The sequence below is a fragment of the Ostrea edulis genome, chromosome 4 (assembly GCF_947568905.1).
Source record: "Ostrea edulis chromosome 4, xbOstEdul1.1, whole genome shotgun sequence".
NCBI classification, from domain to species: Eukaryota; Metazoa; Mollusca; class Bivalvia; order Ostreida; family Ostreidae; genus Ostrea; species Ostrea edulis.
The window spans coordinates 68,620,038-68,640,630 of record NC_079167.1 but is presented as its reverse complement, the minus strand read 5'-3'; the positions used below and the strand labels follow the sequence as shown (position 1 = coordinate 68,640,630).

General features: G+C 35.2%; 1 protein-coding gene across 1 annotated transcript; it reads left to right on the top strand.

Moving 5' to 3' along the window:
- Positions 1 to 811: 811 nt before the first annotated feature.
- Positions 812 to 19,586, top strand: LOC125669841 (uncharacterized). Its single transcript, XM_048904660.2, has 8 exons — positions 812 to 928; positions 1,013 to 1,058; positions 8,358 to 8,588; positions 10,946 to 11,155; positions 11,959 to 12,066; positions 12,940 to 13,655; positions 13,784 to 16,307; positions 16,464 to 19,586. The coding sequence occupies exons 1-8, from the start codon at positions 872 to 874 to the stop codon at positions 17,474 to 17,476; spliced, it is 4,905 nt and encodes a 1,634-aa protein (XP_048760617.2). The 5' UTR covers positions 812 to 871; the 3' UTR covers positions 17,477 to 19,586.
- The last annotated feature ends 1,007 nt before the right edge of the window (positions 19,587 to 20,593 follow it).

The window sequence follows — 20,593 nt, the reverse complement described above, 5'->3', positions numbered from 1 at the left end:
CTCCGGTTCATTAATTAGGTGATGAGATTCATTTTTTGATTAAATGTGAAAAGTAAAATCTTTTTGTGGTGCTATAGAAAAAACAGTTAATTTTTTTTTTTTTTTTTTTTTTTTTTTTTTACTAAACTCAATGATGAACAAAAATTCATTTACATACTATGTTCTGAAGAGCCATCTATTCTAAATATAACTGGAAAATTTATTTTGAACAATATAGGCCTATGACACTGTATTTGTATATAACTAGGCCTATGTGTTATGTAATCACTTCTTTCTTTACTTGTATAATATGTATATGTACATTATTTGTATGTATTTTCATGCTGCCCCGTGAGGGCCCTTGATTGGAAAATAAAACATGTTCTATGTTCTATGCGAACATTGTTCACATTCATGAGGAGATGGCTACCATTTCAATCCGTATACATTTTATCGAGCATCGGAAATGTAAATATTTTTCATTGAAATATAGATCTAGCGTAAAAACGCGAAGGTTGACTCATTCATGACTAGTACGCTGTATAGTCACAGGCGCTTGAGAAATGTTACCCCCCCCCCCCCCCCAACCCCCAATAAAAATCCCGTTTGTGTTAGCCTATAGCACTTGTACATGTATGTATTTGAGATTTTTGCTTTATTTTGAATGCCATACGCCTGAACATTATGCTTTGTACATTGTGGTTATATTCTGGTGTCTCGTATATAAGTTTTTATCAATACCTAGTATTTCTAAACATGCGTGGGGAGTATGTATGATGGTTAACCGCACATTTCAGATTTTGAGTCAATCCCTCTCAGCTGCTACTGTTTTCAGGTGCCCAATTAAATCACTGCATACCATTCACCGCGGCAGTGTAAGAATGGGACCAACATGTCGGATGTAAGTTGTGTTGTAGAGGGCAGAGTGAAATATCGAGATGGAAAAAAGGTAAACATTGCTGACAGAGTTTTATTTTATGAAATTGGTGGAAAGTAAATTTGCGTTATTGAAAATACATGTTATTTTTTTTAGTGGAAACCCCGTTGGTGTGTGCTAAGGAAGCCGTCCCCCGTAGCTGGTGAGTAAACTTTTTGGCAGTTTTTAATTGTTGTATACAACAGACAACAGTACTCATGTTTTTCAGGGATTGTATCAGTATTTCGTAGTTTACAACACTTTATTGACATCCGATTATTAGATGTTTGTTATATCGAAAATGATTTTACAATCTCAAATATACTATAAATGGAAATAAAGGTGTGTTTTGAAAATGTAAACAACAAAACTTCCTTTGAGTTCGTCCCTTATAGGCTTAAGCACTGATGAGTTTTGAAACTCGGTTGGAGATTTAAGATGCCAAGGAAACACATTGATTTTTGACACACTCTTGTAAGAGATAATCTTTGATCATGTTGATTTGAGGGGGGGAAATTGGGGGTTGGGCTGACCCAGCTTCGTTATAATTCACAACATGTGGAATAGGTGAACGGATCCAGAAAAGAAAACATAGCTGTTAAGCCTATCTTAAAGATTGTATTCTATTTATTTTTTAATAGTTTGAATTACAATTGGAATACTTTTCAACATTTTCAGATTTTTTTGTATATATTAATTTTAAGTGTGAGGTGTAATCTTTCGAATAAAATGGGGGGGATTCCATCGTAGTTTAGGAAATGTTATGTCCTGTTTAGACCCATAAAAAAGTATTTATAGGTCAATTGGTATCATCAATAACAGCCTAACTGTCATGTTTAAAATGGGTGAAGAAGTGATTTCGGAAATTACAGTAGACTTCTCGGTTGCAGGAATATTCTAATTCATTTATGTGTGTTGTACTGCTTCAGAGAACAAATTAAAAGACTGATTTACTCCCAAAGTTTTTAGATGATACTAAGAGCTAATTGAGAAAATACAGCAGCTTTCTCCTTTATACATCTCTTTGTATGGTATGAAAAACTGCTGCTTCCTGTCAGAAGTATTCTGCATCGTGGTAATTTGAAGAATAAAAACCCTTGCAAAAGCTGCAAGTTTATCTAGGTTAACACTTTTTGTTTGCAAACATTTTGAAGAATGGCAGGAACTGGAAGTTTTCAAGATTCAAAACAAGGTTTAAAGACTTCGAATCTCACTAAGCCACTAATCTAATTATACCACAAACAACCAATGCAGCTGTTTCACAAACTTGTTAGAAATTATTCCCCATTCTCCACTTTTTGTGTATACAAGAGAATATTTTGGGATGTTGGATGATACACATGAAAATGCTTTCAATTTCTTTGTTATGAATACTTGCAACAGAGGCATGAAAGTGTTGTTCCATAGCAGAGAGTATAGAAGGTTGTTTTTTTAAAGTCTCTACTTTTTACATTACCTGATTACAAGGAATTTGATTGCATCTTAAACCACAAAGACTTCCTTTTCATTCTTTCTTTGAAATTCAGCTTTTTAATGTTAAGCTGTGTTTATTCTGATAATACATTGAATCATCACATAGGAAATTGGAGACTTTACTTATTTTAAGTTTGATTGATGAGTTTATACTCATTACTGTAGAAAATAAAGATGTTCATGAGGATATGATTTTTTGAAATATATTTGAACAATCAAATTACATCATTGAATCTTTAAAAAAAAAAAAAAAAAATGTGAATTTTTGGATGTGAATTTTAAATATATGTATTACATGGATGATGTACTTGTAAGCTGTATTGCTATGCATTTGCTGATTTCTCATTAAGTGCAGCACTTTTCACTGCCTGGACTGCAGAGATTAAATACTTCTTTTTTAAATGAGCCAACAAATGTGTTTTGATGATAAAGTGCATTTCTGGTTCTCAGAGAGAGTGTTAATACCAGTCTGTACCTATTGCCAACCGATTGTAATTTTTTACCTCAATGGATCCAAAGAATCCCTTTTAAATTGTTGAAATCAAATTTTGAAAAGAATATTATTTATTTTGTGGTTAATACCTAGATCTACATTACAATTATTAGATGTATAGATTCATGATTTTAATATGTGCTGACAGATGGGCAAACAGATAACTGGCTTTACAAGGGACACAATTTGTATGTTTTTATGAAAGATAATTAGTAGAACTTTAGATTTTTAGATTTTGAGGTGCATTTAGATATAGGTATTACAGGACAAATTTTGATCAATGCATTAACGTTATCATCAGGATGTTCATGTTAAATAAATCAATGTTAACTGTTCTTGTGGGGATCCAGGTTATAATAGGTCCTCAGTACCCCTTGCTTGTCGTAAGGGGCGACTAAATGGGGTGGTCCTTCAGATGAGACCGCAAAAACCAAGGCCCCGTGTCACAGCAGGTGTGGCATGATAAAGATCCCTCCCTGCTCAATGGACATAAGCGCCGAGCATAGGCCTAGATTTTGTTTCCCTTCTCCGGCAGTGGTGACATCTCCATATGAGTGAAATATTTTTGAGAGGGAGAGAGGGACGTTGAACAATACACAGTCAATCAATCAATGTTAAATCATGGACATAGGTCAGGATAGCTTCTTCTAATAGATGACTGGTGAAGCACCGGAGTTGTGGGTGGAAAGCCACATCCAGCCTGTAATATATATTTTATGCAAATGTTCTCAAGTTACATGATTCATGTGTAGGAACTAGAAAGTTGTTAGACAAATTAAATCATATGATTTGTCAGAATATTTCTAGAAGTTTTATTCACCATGGATAATATTCTCACAGATACAGTCTACTAAAGCATTAAACAAGTACTATGTGAAACTCTTGAAGCGAAGAAAATTATTTTTGTTAAATGGTGTAAGTCATGATACACAATCTGTAATATGTACATGAAACGCAAATGATCACAAATAGAATACATTGACATTTGTATCCGCATATATAAATATCGTCTTCTTTGAATGCGATCAGCGATTAAGAATCCATTGGAGTAATATCACTTGTGATGATGCGGTGTTCTGTTGCTTCACCCTATGAATGATAATTTTTACATGAATGAAGCGATGTTGTGATTCTATATATATTTTTTGCAATATTCACACATTTATTATCTTTTATTTCCTGCTGATTTACCAGCCAATATGCTCTGCAATTCTGATACAGGGAATCAACAGGGAGCAAGCTCTCTGCACTAGTAATCGACAAGAAAGATGAACTTGGGATGTCGAAGCTGTTAATTCAATTTTGAAGATAATGAAAATGATGTGACCTATATGCAACTAAGTGTGTATGAACAGCAGTATTTCAGCAATGGCAGTTATCCTAACTATGAACAGTTTATGGGCGTTGCAATAAAGATTAAGAAAGAAAAAGACATTTTGATGAAAAAACTACTTTAAGGAGACACACATTGCCACACATTCTGGTTCTATCTTACGTGATTTTATTTAAGTTTAAAGAAACTGGGAAATTTTGATGATGAAAAAAAGTTGACTATTTGCTGGTTTTTGTGAAATGAGTTGTATTTATTGAGGTATTTAATGTCAAAATTGTCTGGGTTCCTCAGATGCAAGCCAGAAGAACAGATAGGGATTGGTGTGAAAGGTGTTCGCTTGCTGGAAGTCATTATTGCTTTACGAGATCTGGTGAATTTTTATCAAAGAATTAATGTCAAAATATATCCCAATGAACAGATGTGTTACAAAGTCTATTGTTACAGCTTGCATTTCTTTGTGTTTAATAAGAAAGGCATGCGACAACAGATTGGTAAGACATGTTGCAATGTTCAGTGTTTTTGGATGAAATCTTTATCATGTATTTTGTCTATAATATGGTACAAAGTCTTGATAGTAGCTGAGATTAAAAACCTTTTGTAAAAAAAAAAATACTCTACATAAAAGTACTTTGATAATAAACTCTCTGTATTTACCCTCAAATATATTCATGTTGTGGTCAGTGCTTGAAGTAAAAAAGAAAGAAATTGTGGAAATCTGGAAAAAATTTATTCTGATAAGCTTGTAAATGTATAAGTTCTGTCCATGTGATAAAGATGCGAGAGAGGATGCACGAAATATCCAATCATTTTTTGCCATGTGGCTGTAAGTTTCTGATTCTTTTTTTTCATTGTTGCATATTTTTGTACTGTTTTTATTTTGAGAGAAATTGAACTTTTATGACTATTGCAATCTGTAATTGTAGAGTTTACAGAAATGGAGGAAACCATGTAATTTGTATTTAAGGCATTTCCTGTCTCAAGGAAATCATTTGTTTTGTATTAGCGGAGAGCAGATGAGCGGAGTTTTGTTATAAATCTTCAAGATTTTGGAATGCCTGTCATGTTAAATGGATGCTATTTTTTCCCATCTTGCTTTGTATTTGATGATATCATGCCCCAAGTATGCAATTATTTCTTCATATTACAAAGAGTAATAATCTTGTCAAATGTTCATTTATTTTCAACAAATTCTTAGTATTTCTTACAATTCATTTTTCATTATCATCAGCACTTTTTTTTTTTTGCTTTCGTTGTGGCAGATATAAGGCTTTGGTATATAATTTTTTTTATCTATGATCTACATTTGTAATGCATCAAATGATGGATAGGGGCTGTTGAACACACATAAATTAGGCGAAGCGTTTAATCTTTGCGAGACAATAGGAGTTCTGTGATGCATTTATCAGCTTATAAACATACTATTAAGATTCCGTCATGTTGGAACATCTATGTCATAGTTCTAAGTCACTGATTTTGATAGGAACTAAATTACATTGACATATTATTTCAGTTCATCAGGCACCTCCTATTATTTCAGTAATTCAAAGAATTTCATGTCTAAAAATAATGAAATAGGGCAATGGAAAAAAAGAGAGGAAAGAGAATGTTGATTGAAAAGTCTTCAAGGCTACAAGAAGAGTGGTCATATCTTTTCCATACAGACGTTGTAAAATGTTCCATCATCTGAAATATTTTGATGATTTCGAAGTTTAGAGGCAAGCTATCATCAAGATCTAAAAACTTTACATGATTCCCTATAAATGTAATGCATTTACAATGTCTGAAAATATTTCCATCATTTGACAAGTTTGATTTTGAAGAGGAGGAGAGGGGGGATGAAGTCTTAAGACAGCACAATTTCATCCATTAATTCATCTGTAAACACAATGCCAGCCAGTATAATTTATTTCCTCTGAAAGGCTGTTTCACAGTTTTAAAGCAGCTTACTTGATGATAGTTTGGCGTGTTTAAATGGGACTGATATCTGTGTAGCATGTATGAGAACATGCATGTCTGTCTGAACACATGGAGAATAACTGATTAAGATGTCTGTTGATAAGGAGAGAATGGCCATTATTGACAATGTTTTTGTCTGGCTGGGGATCGTATAAATGGCCAGACCTTGGTTACTGTCTTATCTGTTCAGTAAAGTACATGTGTCACAGACTTCTTCGTTTTCTGTCTTGTATAAAATTTCTATGATCCTGATGAAGAAGATTGGATAGGGGTTATTGTTTTTGGTAGGTTCTGAAACTTAAAGCTTGAGAGTCAGAATAGAGATGTCTCTCATAGTGAACAGCAATATCACCACACAGCTATGGGACTGGTCAAGATAGTATAGTTGATGGTCAAGATATTATAGGTTATGGTCACTATAGTAAAGTGTATGGTCAAGGTGATGTACCAGTATTTCATGGTCAGAGGGAATTCCACTATGGAACTTGGTTTAGACCATCATGTTTCACAAGCAAACACATCTTATAAATGTCATGGAAATGTCTTTTAAGGGTCAATAACTCATAGTACAGAATGCGTATAATTTTCATAATGCAATGAAATCGATGTTTTTTTCTCAGTGTGCATAGTTTGTCTGTTTATTTTAAATGTCATGCAGTCGTGTGTTTTGCACTTGATTACTTTTAAATCAATACGTTATTGAACAATACATGACACAGTTTTTTTATTTTAAAATCGTACAGTATTTCAGTGCATTACGTGCATTTTTTGGTCCGTTCAGCGTTGTCGTGTAAGCAGTAGCTTGTTTTAAGTGAAGATATGAAGCGATTGAAATGAAAGAAAGAAAAAAAAAAAACGATCAAAATCTACATGTATATGTACCCTATTGAAATTCTACACCCTGGGAATGCTTAACAGGTCTGCTGTCTGTGTGAATGTGCCATTTTCTACGTCATTGAGCCAGAAATCTGTATTAATTGTTCTTTTTTGAAAAATGAATTTCAGTTGCTCATATAGCTGCAATTGTTAGTCATGCAATGATATTGCATTGGGGTTTTTGGGGTTAGGCTGTGCCGGTGTTTGTATACTCCTGAGTCCTGACAATGTTGGTGATTTATCACGGAGCCCTTCAAAAGAAACCAAGCAGTTTGAATGTATAGAAATGAACTGTTAAACCTTTAAACTTCTTCATTGGAGATGTTTATGTTACCAACAAAGAAATTGAGTCAGTACAATATCTTATGGTGAGAGAGCCCCAAACAGAACAAGGAAAGAAAAAAGTAGACATACTAGGGTGGCTTGCTGTGCAAGACAACTGCTTCTAACCCATCAACAGACACTCAGATCTATTTTGCTGAGCCCTGAGTTTTAGGCCAATTAAACTCCGCAGACTAGTTACAAGATACTTTTTAAGTTCTCCAGATGTTCCTAAGTTTTAATATTTTAGAGAGCATCCGTCTTTTGAAGGCAGATTTTCTAACCCAGTTGTTTAAGTGGGTCATGATTTTTTTTTGTAGGAAGATCTTTTCCTTGATTATTTTTTATCTATCTTCATTTAAAAAAGCTTATGAGTCACATAAACACTATTTATTCTGGTACATGAAAAAGATAATCCTCTAGTTTGAATTGATATGTGAGCAGTTTAGGTTTGAAGACATCTGCTTTTGATGTCCAAGGCCTAATTGAACATGTAGGAGGTCAAGCATGCTAATGGCCTGTGTGGAGAAGGTTTATCTTTTGCTAAATGGTTAGGAGAAAACAAAAATTATTTAATAGTTTTAACAAATATGTGTACTCCAAGCGCTCTGTGAAATACATCAGTGAGAATTCTGTCCATGAGAAAATTTTACGCTATATAAATACAAAGGTTTCATGTCCTGACATACATTTTGATTTGTACGTAGTTGTAAACATAAAACATGTTAACAGTGGGTTTAATTTGGGATAATTTTAATGTGGCCCGGAATCACACAACAGGGAGGAAACCCACATTATTCTCTATTAATGGATTCATGGTTTTTGTTCCCTTTTATCTCCTAAAAACAATAAACATCCTTCCCATGCATAACAAGAAAGATTTTTCTATAGACACCTAAAAACAAACACAGTAAAAAAAAAACAACATGATGTTTGTACATACAAAAGACGTGACTTAATACACACAAATTGTAGATTTGTGGTAATGAAATGTTGAATTTGTTTGGCAGATCAGCTGAATGTACAGCTATATAAGCTGGATGTGAAGGATGTCCACAAACGACAGCCCAAAGCAAACTTTAATTTGGAAGGATTCTTTGGTTTGGAGACGGGGTTCAGTTACGACAAGGAAGCCAATGTCCTAGCCATCGTCTGCCAGAAACAAGTCACACTGTTCTCCTTTGAAAACAGAGACAACCTGATACAGTTCGAGATCAAGATCAGGAGGAGTTTAGGAGAGGGTAATGAACATTTTTTAATTTTCCTTTTCACTTCATTTTGTAAAATCCATATGTTCTGAAACATCTTGTATAGAATCCAGTCAATATGCATGTTAACCTCAAATTCAGAACACCTATTTCACTAGTAAGTGAGTATAGAATACTAAAAGTACCATTATACACTATGGTAAGAAGTCCACTGAAATTGATTTGTGGCAAAGCATAATTTAGGCATTTCAAATTTTGAGATTTACTGATGATAAGGGGTGTAACTCTTGCAAGTCATGATAAATTTCACTCTATTTTCTAGAAATTGAAATCATGATTTTCAAAACTGTATTCAAACATTATGTTGCTACTTATACTTGCTGTACTAGATTGAAATCTAATTACCGTAATGTCCCAAACACAGTTTGCAATTATTTTGTATTCAGTAGTACATTGTAATACAAATGCACAACCATTCATTTTGAAATATAAATGGGGCTACAATTTTTATATTTCTTAATTTCAGTATTTTCCCTCACTCAGCATGTTTAATGAAAATCATCCAGGGAGCAAAATAAGTTGGATGTTGTTACAGTTGATACATTTCTCTTAAAATTGTTTTAAATCATTGCATAATTTAAATTTGAAAAATAGCAAATTTTAGCAAGGATTTACTGAGTTACTTCCCTTTTCAAAAGTGATTTCATTAGAAGCTCCACCTGAAAATTTTACAGATTTCTTCATAATTAAAGAGGGGATTTTTTTTCCATGATGATTAATTTTTTCCTAGTTTACTATCTAGACATGGAACACATTTGAACTGGCCTCTCTCCCAGTGTCTTTATCCCAGGTACCAATCTGGCAAGACACAGGCAAATTAAAGGCATGAAGTGTTGGTCACTGAAATAAAACAGCAGCCTGATCCCGAGCAAAATACGCATTACGATTTATACGATACTATTCTTATGCAAGTGAGATTTAGGCCCTAGCGAAAGTTTTGCTACACTTTCTGGACTAATTGTGAGATATAATTTTGGTCTTCAACTCTGCCAGCTGCAAATTTGTAGCTCTCAGGGGAAATGTTAGGACAGACCAGAGACTGACTGTCCCAATATTTTCCCCAGAGAGCTACGGATCTGCAGCTACAGTTGTACAGTGAACGTTTATTGAATCTAAGGTTAAGGCATTCAACTAAAGAAAAGACATCCGAGATTTTAAAATGTCACCATAGTATATATTAATCCGTGGTAAATTCATGGTAGAAATTGGGAGTTATTTGCCCTTGCTGATAAAACAAATATATGTAGCCTGTATTTCAAAAGATTTCATGCAGCTGCCTTTATTTTCCCTGTATTTTGCATGTATTCATGTTAGAGTTATAAATTGATATCAGTGAAGCAAGATTTATTTGAAAGGTGTGTTATTTTTAAGATTTGAAAAATCTCTTCATTAATCACTTTCCATATCATGAAGTCATTCAAAAAAATACCAGGTTGCACTATTAAATAATTCTTAATGGATAAAATAAACTTTTTTAGAATTATTAAGGGCTGAATAGATTGAACTATAAAAACCAGTGTCTTGTGTGTATCCATATGGTCTCAACTGAATAAAGTGAAATTCGTCCATAGATTTTTAAGGTATAATTGTGATCCTGACGATACAATGTGTGTGTTCATGGATAAGAAATTTAAAAAATACTGGTACAAGATGTCAAAATGTTCATTGAGATGTTTTTTGTTACTCTGAGGAACACTTCTAATAGGAAGCACTAGAAATTGACAGCCAGCACACAGTTCACACAATGCTGCCTGACCTTCAGAAGACCATGTGTTTTGTACTTTTCAATTAGTGCAAGACTTACTTGGGAAGAGATCTTATAAAGCAAATAATAAAGCTCGAGATTTATTCACAAAAATAACAGGATGTTTCTTGTGTGAAAGATTAGAAATTTCATACTCGGACTGTTTATATAGAAATAAAATTAAGTGCATTTCCTTCTTTAAAAGTATGACATGTCGTTATTCAAAAAGTGCAGAGCTAAATTTGATTTTTTTATTATGAAAAACATCCTCTGTTACATTATATATAAAAAGTGCCGACAATCTACTAGTTGTATCATACTACATAAAAGCTTAGTGCAGTGAAGTTTGAAATAGTAAGTTGTGTATAGAAGGCTGCAGCTGTTGGTAGAGATTGTGTAACACCCACAAGACAGGTTTTGTTCAGAAGCAATCATCAGAGGCATCCTGTAAATATTTGTGTAATCAATGTTACGATCTATTTTTCTTTCACTTCATTATACATTTGTATTTTGTTGCAGATCATGTATTCTTTAGCAGTACGTGCACACAGTGGGCATTTTTAACGACATTTCTTTCATTTTGCAGAAGACCAATTTAAAGTACAGCTGACCAATGTTCCCAACAACAGTAAGCTGCCATTGGAGTTTCTTCGTATGCACATCCATGGACAGAAGTTCTGTCTGACAAACAGTGTCCCTCCCAAAGTGTTGGCAGCCTGGCAGATCTCGGAGTTGCGAAGATTCGGAGTAGTGGAAAAAAGGTTCATATTTGAAGGAGGATCTACCTGTGGAAAAGGTTAGCAATGAAAAAATCGTGTTGGGGTCATATCAAATCTCGCAATTTTATAAAAGGTTAGCAATGATAAAATCATGTGACATAGCAAATCTCACAATTTTTTAAAAGACTTTGATGGGGGCCTCTCTATTATTTTTTTTTACTCAGAAACATGAAGTTGCAGGGATTGAAATACTAGTTTCATTATGTGTGACAATCTGCGGACAAAGATGATTTCCGCTAATAGTCAATATTTTACGACTGAAGATGATTGTACATGAAAATTTAATAACATAAAAACTATCCCTAACTGGAAAGGGGGGGGGGGGGGGGAGTTAGCTCAAAAGGCAAAGTCACTGGATTTGTGCTGTGAAAATGATTTCAACAGGAAGTATAATCTTGTAATTTATAATTACCTGTAGGTACAAGTGGACTAATTTGATCACTGATAATTGATCCTAGGTAGATCTCCAGAACAAAGTGAACAGTACCTACTTTGTAAATATTGAGATAAAATGTCTCCAAATGCTAAATTCTCGGTAAACCAGCCACCCAGCTAAACCAGCTGGGGTTTTTTTTTTCGTCTGAGAGCCAACCGGTTTAGAGAAGTTTCACTGTATTAGTATTTAGATTAACACCTTCCAAAGTTTCTTTGTTTTAATGGCATTTTGTAAGACCTCACGCAGACTTTAAGTTGATTTGCTTTTGTGTGCGATTCATTTCAAAATACATGCATACAGTTAGAGGGCTCTGTAAATGATTTCTTATTAATGATACTCTTAGAGAAAAATCTTCAAGTTTTGTATCATTTCTTATATCAACAGGGACAGGAGTTCATGCCTTCTCCTCAGAACAGGCGGAATTAATAAATGAGATCATCAACTTAGCGAGCCAGGGAAAGACTGCCAGTTGTAGGAAATCTATTAAGAGAAGTATGTACACTCATGGCGTACCCAGTCTCTCGGTTAATAGTTGTATGAGTTCTGAAACAAAGTACACCATATTTAGAATTTTGAGCAATTGGAGTTGATGCTCGTTTATATATATATAAAGCACAGAAATAGCAATGAACTCTTAAATGAACATAACTGCCCTAAGTGAAGAAATATTTTGATATAAAGCACAGAAAATTTTACTTTATTTGGATTTTGGATACACACTTCCGCCCCTACCCGGGGTTGAACTCACGACCTGCGGAACCAAATCTCCTAGCAGCATGTAACCAACGCGCTAGACCGCTCGACCATCTAGGCAAGATGTGTGTATATATATATATATATATATATATATATATATATATATATTTATGTATATTTATATATATGTATATTTATATATATATTTGTAGAAATATATATATATATAAATATCACAAAGCTGTTTGAGTATTCTTGACTAGTTTCTTCAATTCTTCAGGAGTATATCATAATGAAGAAACTAGTCGAGTATACTCCAATCACCTTTGTGATATTTTTATTATACTACTTCTTGTGTAGATAATGGATAAATAAAGCTTTTCATATTTTAGTGTGGCATAAATTAGTGCACTCGCTTTACCACTTAAAACATGCTAAAGGTGCTTAAATATTAATTCTGTTAAAATATAAATCCCGCTCAAATCAAAACAGCACACATACCGTGTTCCTTCTATGAAAGTTGTATCCACATATTAATAATATTTTAATCATAAGGATGAAAATTTTTACTGATAAAATCAGTAGTAAATATCAAAGTGACTTTGAATGATCAGTATGTGAAGTGAATTTACAAATATATATTTCAGATCTTACTTTTACTTTTTCCAGGGTCTCAGTTATATGACTATCATTTGGAGCCTCTAAGCAGCTCCTTTAATGACAACAGTCAGTTCAGGGACTTTCAGAACTGGCAGACTTGTGGAGACCAGAATTTCCTGGACGACAAACGAACAAAACGTCACTCCCTTAGTTTCACTGATTTTTCCCACGCATCTGTTTACAAAGAGAAGTTCACAAAGAACAAAAATGAGCTAGAGGCGGAGAGAAGGAAATACTTTAAATACATGCTGTATGACGTTCCTCCTAGTCGCAATTCCAACCTGTATCTCAATACTAGACCTTTTCAAGAGCCAGTCCGTTATTCACCAAAGAACTCTCAGGAAGTCAAGAATGTCTCAAATATTTTGTCTCATAAACTCAGCAAAGAATGTGTAGACAGTAGAATTGAACAATGGATTGAGTCGGAGGCGTGTCTGAGCTCTGCGAGTGGACCAAGTTCTGATTCTCAGATGAGTATATCTTCTGGGGACAATTGTATGACTGCTCTTGGACAGATGGTGAAAGTCTCAGCTAGTGCTCCGTCCCTGTGTGCATATGGCATTTATGGCAGTCGCTCAGAAGACATTAAGTCAATGTCTGTTGCTTCCGTGCCATCTAAGATTGAGGAGGAGACTGACAGTTGCAGGAGAATTGAGCTTGAAAACCTTAAAAAATCAGAACAGGAGTTACAAAGGGAGATAAGTCTTTTGGAAGAAATTATGATGGTAAGTATTGTGTCTATTAGATCTTTAATTGCTCGGATTGTTTAAAAAACTTAAATTATTGCACCTAAAAATATTAAGATGATACACTAAACATTATTTTCAAAATTATGTATGGGTATTTACTTCAGGGTGTGAAAGAAAAACCTGGAGGAAAACCTGCAGATTCTCTTAAAGAAAAACCACCGCCTTTACCCAGAAAGAAATCCCGAAATCACCGCCGTGCTACGCTTAGTCCCCGCGCTGACCGATACTCCACCATAAGTTCACAGGGTAGTATTTCCGGGTATTCGGACAGTGTGCTGCTGAGTCCCACTCTGGTTTCAAGGTTACGCAAAATTCCATCTCATTCCAAAATGTCTGCTCCTCTACCATATGTCAATTTGGACAAGTATGATGCTGGTGTAGACATTGAGAAATGTCATGTGTATGTTAGGAATCAGTCAGATGATGATGCTTGCAGTATCATTTCTCACCGAAGTGGAAGTTATGATAGTGAATCAAAATCTCCAAGAGATCTAAGCACCAAAGGAAGGTTCAGTTATGTTACAAGGACTAATGGTGAATCTCAGAAAATTCCTATTGATCTCCCTGAATCAAACTATGCAAACACCGAGTGCATTTACGCAAATGACTATGCTGCCAAAGAAGCATCACTGCAACCTCCCGCACTGCCTCCAAAAGGACCTGCTCTCATGAGTAAGAGCAGACCTCTTCGGCCACCTCCTATACCACATGGCAAGCACAGAGAACACCTGACAAAAAGGAATAAGTGTTCTTCTCAATATTCAAGTCCAAGACAAGGCATAAACCCAGTAATGAGTCCAATAAGGGAGCCTAATTATCTCTTAATGGCAGGAGTGGATTCGTCACCGAGCAGCAGAAGACGATCGGAAGTGCCATTGCGTCTGCCTCATGGAAGTTTTTCAGAATTGTCTGATTTTAAAGATGGGCTATTGAAAGTAAGGTTACCCAAACAATCTCCATCCCCAGCAGGAAAGGAAAATTTTAACCCGGACGTTTGTGGTTACATGGATATGAGTGGAATGTTTGAAGATGAACGGGTAACAATGAAATCCAAGGATGAAGTGGAGTCTTCATCAGACTCTTCTCAGAAGATCTACACGAGGTCTAGTAGTGCTTCTTCTATTACAGAAAATCGTTTCTCCCGACCATTGTTTCAACATTCACTCAGTTTAACTGACACTCCTAGTATCCCAGTGAGAGAGGAAAATTACTTACTAATGCATCATCTTACTAGTCCAAAGAAATCAGTGCTTGAAAATCTGCAGTCCCTGAAAAGTTTTGTGAGTAATACTGAGGCAATAAGAAACTCAGTAGTTGAGGATGATGGCCCCTCAGGTTCACCAAAAATTGAAAGACACAATTCTGTAGAGGAGACTTCAGATAGAAATGTGACACCTGAAAAGGCTAAAGAAACCGTGAAAGGGAAATCTTCCTTGCCCTTTCCAAACTTGATTAACTTTCAGAAACACAATATTCATACGAGTTCTACCCAAGATGTAAATAAAAGTGCCAGTGCAGCTTCAGTGCAATCTTTAAACAGTGATAAAAGTACGGAGAATTCGGGTAAAAGTCCGGGATTCCTGACCAGATTAATCCGAAGAAATTCAGGGAACAGGAAAAGCATGTCTCAGAGTCAGGAGAATCTTCTAAACTCCAGTTCAAGTGAAAGTTGTTTAGACAAAACCTTATCAAATATTCAAGTCTGCAGGGAAAATGCAAGTGTCAAGGACTTTTCAACATCTAGCATGGCCTCTACCACTAGTAGCAGTGTTGAACAAAGCCAAATTGAAATTGTTGAGAGAAGACGATCTTCTAGCTTTCCAAACAGATCTAGTTTTCTAGAGATGAATTCAAGTGCTTCCAAAGACAATTTCCATCAAACTTCACAAGATTCATTTTATTCCAATGGGACCACAGATGAATACAGACATTTGATTGGATCGGCGCAGACTGCCGAGTCAAAGGACATGGGCAGTATTGAATCCAGTTCTACAAATAAAACTGGCTATACAGGCCCTTGTGATGGGCAGACCGATTCAGAGGACTCAGCATCTAAAGATAAGTCAGAGGGAAAATGTTTGTCTCCAAAATCTTTTCAGAAGTTTAGAAAAACTCAGGAAATGGGAATTTTCACAGTTTTACGCGTAGATGAGCCATCATATAAAATGCCCCTCTGCCAGACTTCTAGCAAAACCGATGATGAAAAACTGATTGACCTTATGAAATACTCAAAAGTGAAAGACTACTATGGTGATACGGATTCTGAGAAGACTAATTCATTAAAATCTGATGATTTTAAATTGAATATGTGTCCCAAGAAAGCTTTTTCACCAGACGAAGAAGCAGCAGCCATTGCAAAATATGTATCCTCATTAGCACCATTTGTTCCTCCAAAACAAAAGAATTACCCTTGTAGTACATTGTCACCTGTATTGGAGACAGACCCGTCTCTTGGGAGAGAGGAAATCTGGAAAGAGGATAGTGTGTTGGACAATAAAAGCATTTCCTCATTCAGATCAGAACACAGCTACGCTCTTATTGGTCCTAATGATGATGATGCTCTGCCTAAAGTTAACAAGGCAGGGGAGGAGGAGGAGGTTGAGGAATCAATATGGGTACCAAGGCAAGGTATGCTATCTGTTCAGGTTAAAATCTGTAACTTTTGTTTTGAGATTGTACATGGATGTAAGTTTTGTGTTTCTCATTCAGCTGTTTTAAAAGACTTCCATCCGAAAATTATTGTCAATTTCATGAAAATGTTTTGATGATATATTCTCATTGTAGTGGCAAAGGAAGGATCTCCTGGGTCTGTCAGTAGTACTGTGGATGATCAGGACTCCAGGTCCACAGCACTGGTTGTGGAGTTAGATGCTGAGAGCCCCACTGACGACAACGTCTCATTGTCCTCCTACACGGATAGCATCAGCAGTGACAATGCACGACGGAACAGCCCAGCCTACACGTACATGAGACCTAGATCAGGCAATTGTTACATAATGTTGGAGAGGAAGCGGCCACTGAATGAGAGTGTTAGTTCAAGTCCGTCACAGACACCTCATTCTCCCTCCATGAATTCCAGTGTCTTCACATTTGATCAAGTATCACAGTTTAGCTCTTTTAGTCGGGAGAGAGATTCACCCAATTTACCCAAGTTTTCTAGGTCAGAAAGTATGCACTCCAGATTTTCAGAAAGAGCCAGTTCTCAAAAAATGTCGTTCATGAACATTGATCTGACTCCGCCCTCATCACCTCCCTTTTCCCAGTCGTTGTCTCTTCCAGCAGAACAGCTTGAACGTCAGCTGAATTATGCCGAGATTGATCTCCGAGAAAGGCCTACCCGCAAAAGCCGAAAAGCTTCCCAGAAGTCCTTGAAAATGCAAAAGTCTACTTCCATTGAGTATGCCATGATAGATATGGAAGCAACCATTGCCATTCAGAGAGCTGGCCAAGAACATAAAATGTCTCGTGTAGACAGCTTAAAGAGGTCAGATCAGAAACTGTCCCTTTCAATCCCAGAGCATGGGACAGATAGTGAAGATGTTCCAGAACCATCACCGGCCAGCACCAAAGATGAGACCACCTCACAGGAGGGTAGCACCTTTCTTACAACGCACAAATATGTAAATGTCCCTCCTCCAAAGGGGGAAGAAGTGGAAAAGGAGAAGAAAGAAGAATGGGATGATCTTCCAGAGAAAATTCTATTACCGATCAGAGAAAATCAGGACACTTCAAGTAGCGAGGGTGAAGAGGAGGAAGATTCAGATTCCTCGGATGGAGAAGTCATCGTATACGAGTAGATGCTCGTTTAATGAATACAATTATTGTTATATGTAAAGGCAGTGCCAAAACTTCTCTCATTTAATGAATACAATTATTGTTATATGTAAAGGCAGTGCCTAAACTTCTTTTTTCATAAAATTACATCCAAAAAAAAAACCAAACAAAAAACCAATGGGGTTCATGAATGTGCAGTCATTTTGATATAAATGAATGTTTTTGAGTTTTGTGATGTGGAAGAAGCCACATAAAGCTACATTAAGTTTTTAGGATGATGATGAAATCATTATGAAGTGGAAATATGTCTTGTTTGTAAAGCAGAAATTTTTTTTGACAGAATCTTTCTGTTGAGTCTGTTTTTTTTGTAGAAGAACCAATGACAGGCAAATTTAATTATTGATTTACATTAGAGGAAATGGATAATATAGAACCACCTGTGCACACAAACCTCAATGTAAAAACACTGACCGGTCAGCTATTTATTTAACTAGTGCTTTAACTTAGGGAATTTCAAAGAGACCATGCCGTTTACACAATAATGTGTTTTTGCATTTCCCTTTCTATTTGATTTCATGTACCACAATGAACATGAGTGAATATTAACTGTAACAGATGTCTTTTTATTCTTTTACATGTACACCTAAAAGAACCATAATGCCAAATTTCTGTTGATATACATGACTGCCAAAATGTGTTTAGCTTATTTCATTGTGTGTGGTTGTTTACAATATTGTTGTGGATCATAGAACAGACTTCATTATTTAATGGTTGTCTTCTTAGAGGCATAATGTGTGAAAATGGGCTTCTTTTTTTCAAGGTGCTATTTATTTTGTCAAAATCATCCATTTATACCCCTATTTTGCAGGGAAATATTTCATTGTTGTTGCATGGTAGAATTTAGAGGTTATTTATGTGTAGTGACAATGTGAGTCTTTTCAGCAGAACGGTGAATTTTCTAAGTTTACAACAAAATATTGATAATATGATGCATTTTCAGTGTTTTTCCCTTCCCATTTCAACGAACTTTTGAATTACAACGAAGTAAAAGATTTGAAAATCATATGACATGAAATGATATATTTTTGTAGGTTTATATTTTTATACAATTGACATGAAACACAGGGTGGATTATTTTTGTAACCATAATACATATGCACACTGTTACAAAGTCAGTTATCTTTTCTATTCAATACTCACAATGTTTCATCATGTGGCAAATTTCTGCATCCATGTCCTAATTCTGTTAAATGATTTTTTAAATTTTCAGTATGAATTATTTGCTCAATATCGCATGACTAACATGCATAATGTAGTGGCATGCAATACAAGTTGCTTAATGATATTTTTTACAACGCTGTGATCATTTATAACTATACCAGGCAAAAGTCCAAACCATCATTCTTTTTTCAAAAATTACAAAAATGAACCGCTTTTTGATAAGAAATATTGGTATGTGTTTAGTACGTGTCCGGGGTTTGTATATGCATGTGTATTTCCTTGTATATTTTGATTTCGACCAAGGACACTGCATACACAGTCCCACTGGTTGCAGGGGTTGAGCCCAGTTTTTGTAATCCGTATAGTCATTGTTAACATCTTTGTATAGGGTAACTAACTGACTCCAGGTTACAAAACTCCGCTTAGTCCGAGACTCCTGGTTCCCTTTTAAGATGACATACGCGTATTTTGTTGCCATGATATTGAAAGTCTTCAACATTAACAAATAATTGTAATGACTGTACCAATACTATTGCATGTAATGCATCTTGATAAAATTATGACCACTTGATAAAATTTATTTATTTTGTTTTTGTGATTTAAACTATTTTTTTTTTTTTTACATGTACATGATATTGGTCTATACTGCTATATTTCCCCTTTGAAATCCTCACATTTTGCTTAACCGTGATACACCATGCTCTTTCAGAATTTCATTTGTGTGACTGACTGCTGAGGTTAATTGGATTAATTACAAAGAAAGAAAATTGTTGCATTTTTTTTTCTCCAGTATTTTACAATTTTTGTGAGTTTTCCCACCACAATGACTTATTTAAATTGAAGATGACCACATTTAGTAGCTATGTTGTTTTCTACTGTTTTAGATTAAATGCATGTAACAAACTATGAAAAGACTTCAGTTTCTTTTTGCTGGCACTGTGTCCTATCCATATCCACTACAAGTATAGGGTAGATGTTGTGGACACATAAATACAACAGTTTTTTATTCAGATGGTTTTACTCTGGTTAAGATTTAATGTCAACGATGCAATCGATGAATTGTGAAAACAACTTCAACACAGTATTGTAAAGCATCTAAATGTGGATATTGTGAATGATATGCTGAGGTGGAAGATCTACAAGTATGCAGTACGTGATTTGGACATGTATTGACACGATGTTGAGAATGCAGTGTAGACAATTGTATAAACACCTGTAGACACATCGACTAGGCATTTTGTAGACAGTTATAAAAATACCCGTAGACATTGACAAGGCATTGTGTAGACAATTATATAATTAACTGTATACATTGACAAGGCATTGTGTAGACAATTATATAAACACCTGTAGACATTGACAAGGCATTGTGTAGACAATATATAAACACCTGTAGACATTGTGTAGACAATTATATAAACACCTGTAGACATTGACAAGGCATTGTGTAGACAATTATATAAACACCTGTAGGCATTGACAAGGCATTGTGTAGACAATTATATAAACACCTGTAGACACAGTGACAAGACATTGTGTAGACAATTATATACACCCGTAGACATTGACAGGGCATTGTGTAGACAATTATATAAAGAACAGTATACATATCGACAATGGATTGTGTAGACAATTATATAAACACCTGTAGACACATTGACAAGGCATTGTGTAGACAATTATATAGACAAGTGTAGACACATCGACAAGGCATTGTGTAGACAATTATATAAACACCTGTAGACACATCGACAAGGCATTGTGTAGACAATTATATAAACACCTGTAGACATCAACAAGGCATTGTGTAGACAATTATATAAACACCTGTAGATATTGACAAGGCATTGTGTAGACAATTATATAAACACCTGTAGACATCAACAAGGCATTGTGTAGACAATTATATAAACACCTGT

Bases quoted from the DNA above. Each gene is read 5' to 3' on its own strand.
- LOC125669841 (XM_048904660.2), top strand. From the start codon at position 872: ATGTCGGATGTAAGTTGTGTTGTAGAGGGCAGAGTGAAATATCGAGAT. The intron at 11,156-11,958 runs GTTAGCAATGAA...TTATATCAACAG, and splicing joins AGGATCTACCTGTGGAAAAG to GGACAGGAGTTCATGCCTTC. The intron at 16,308-16,463 runs GTATGCTATCTG...TTCTCATTGTAG, and splicing joins AATATGGGTACCAAGGCAAG to TGGCAAAGGAAGGATCTCCT.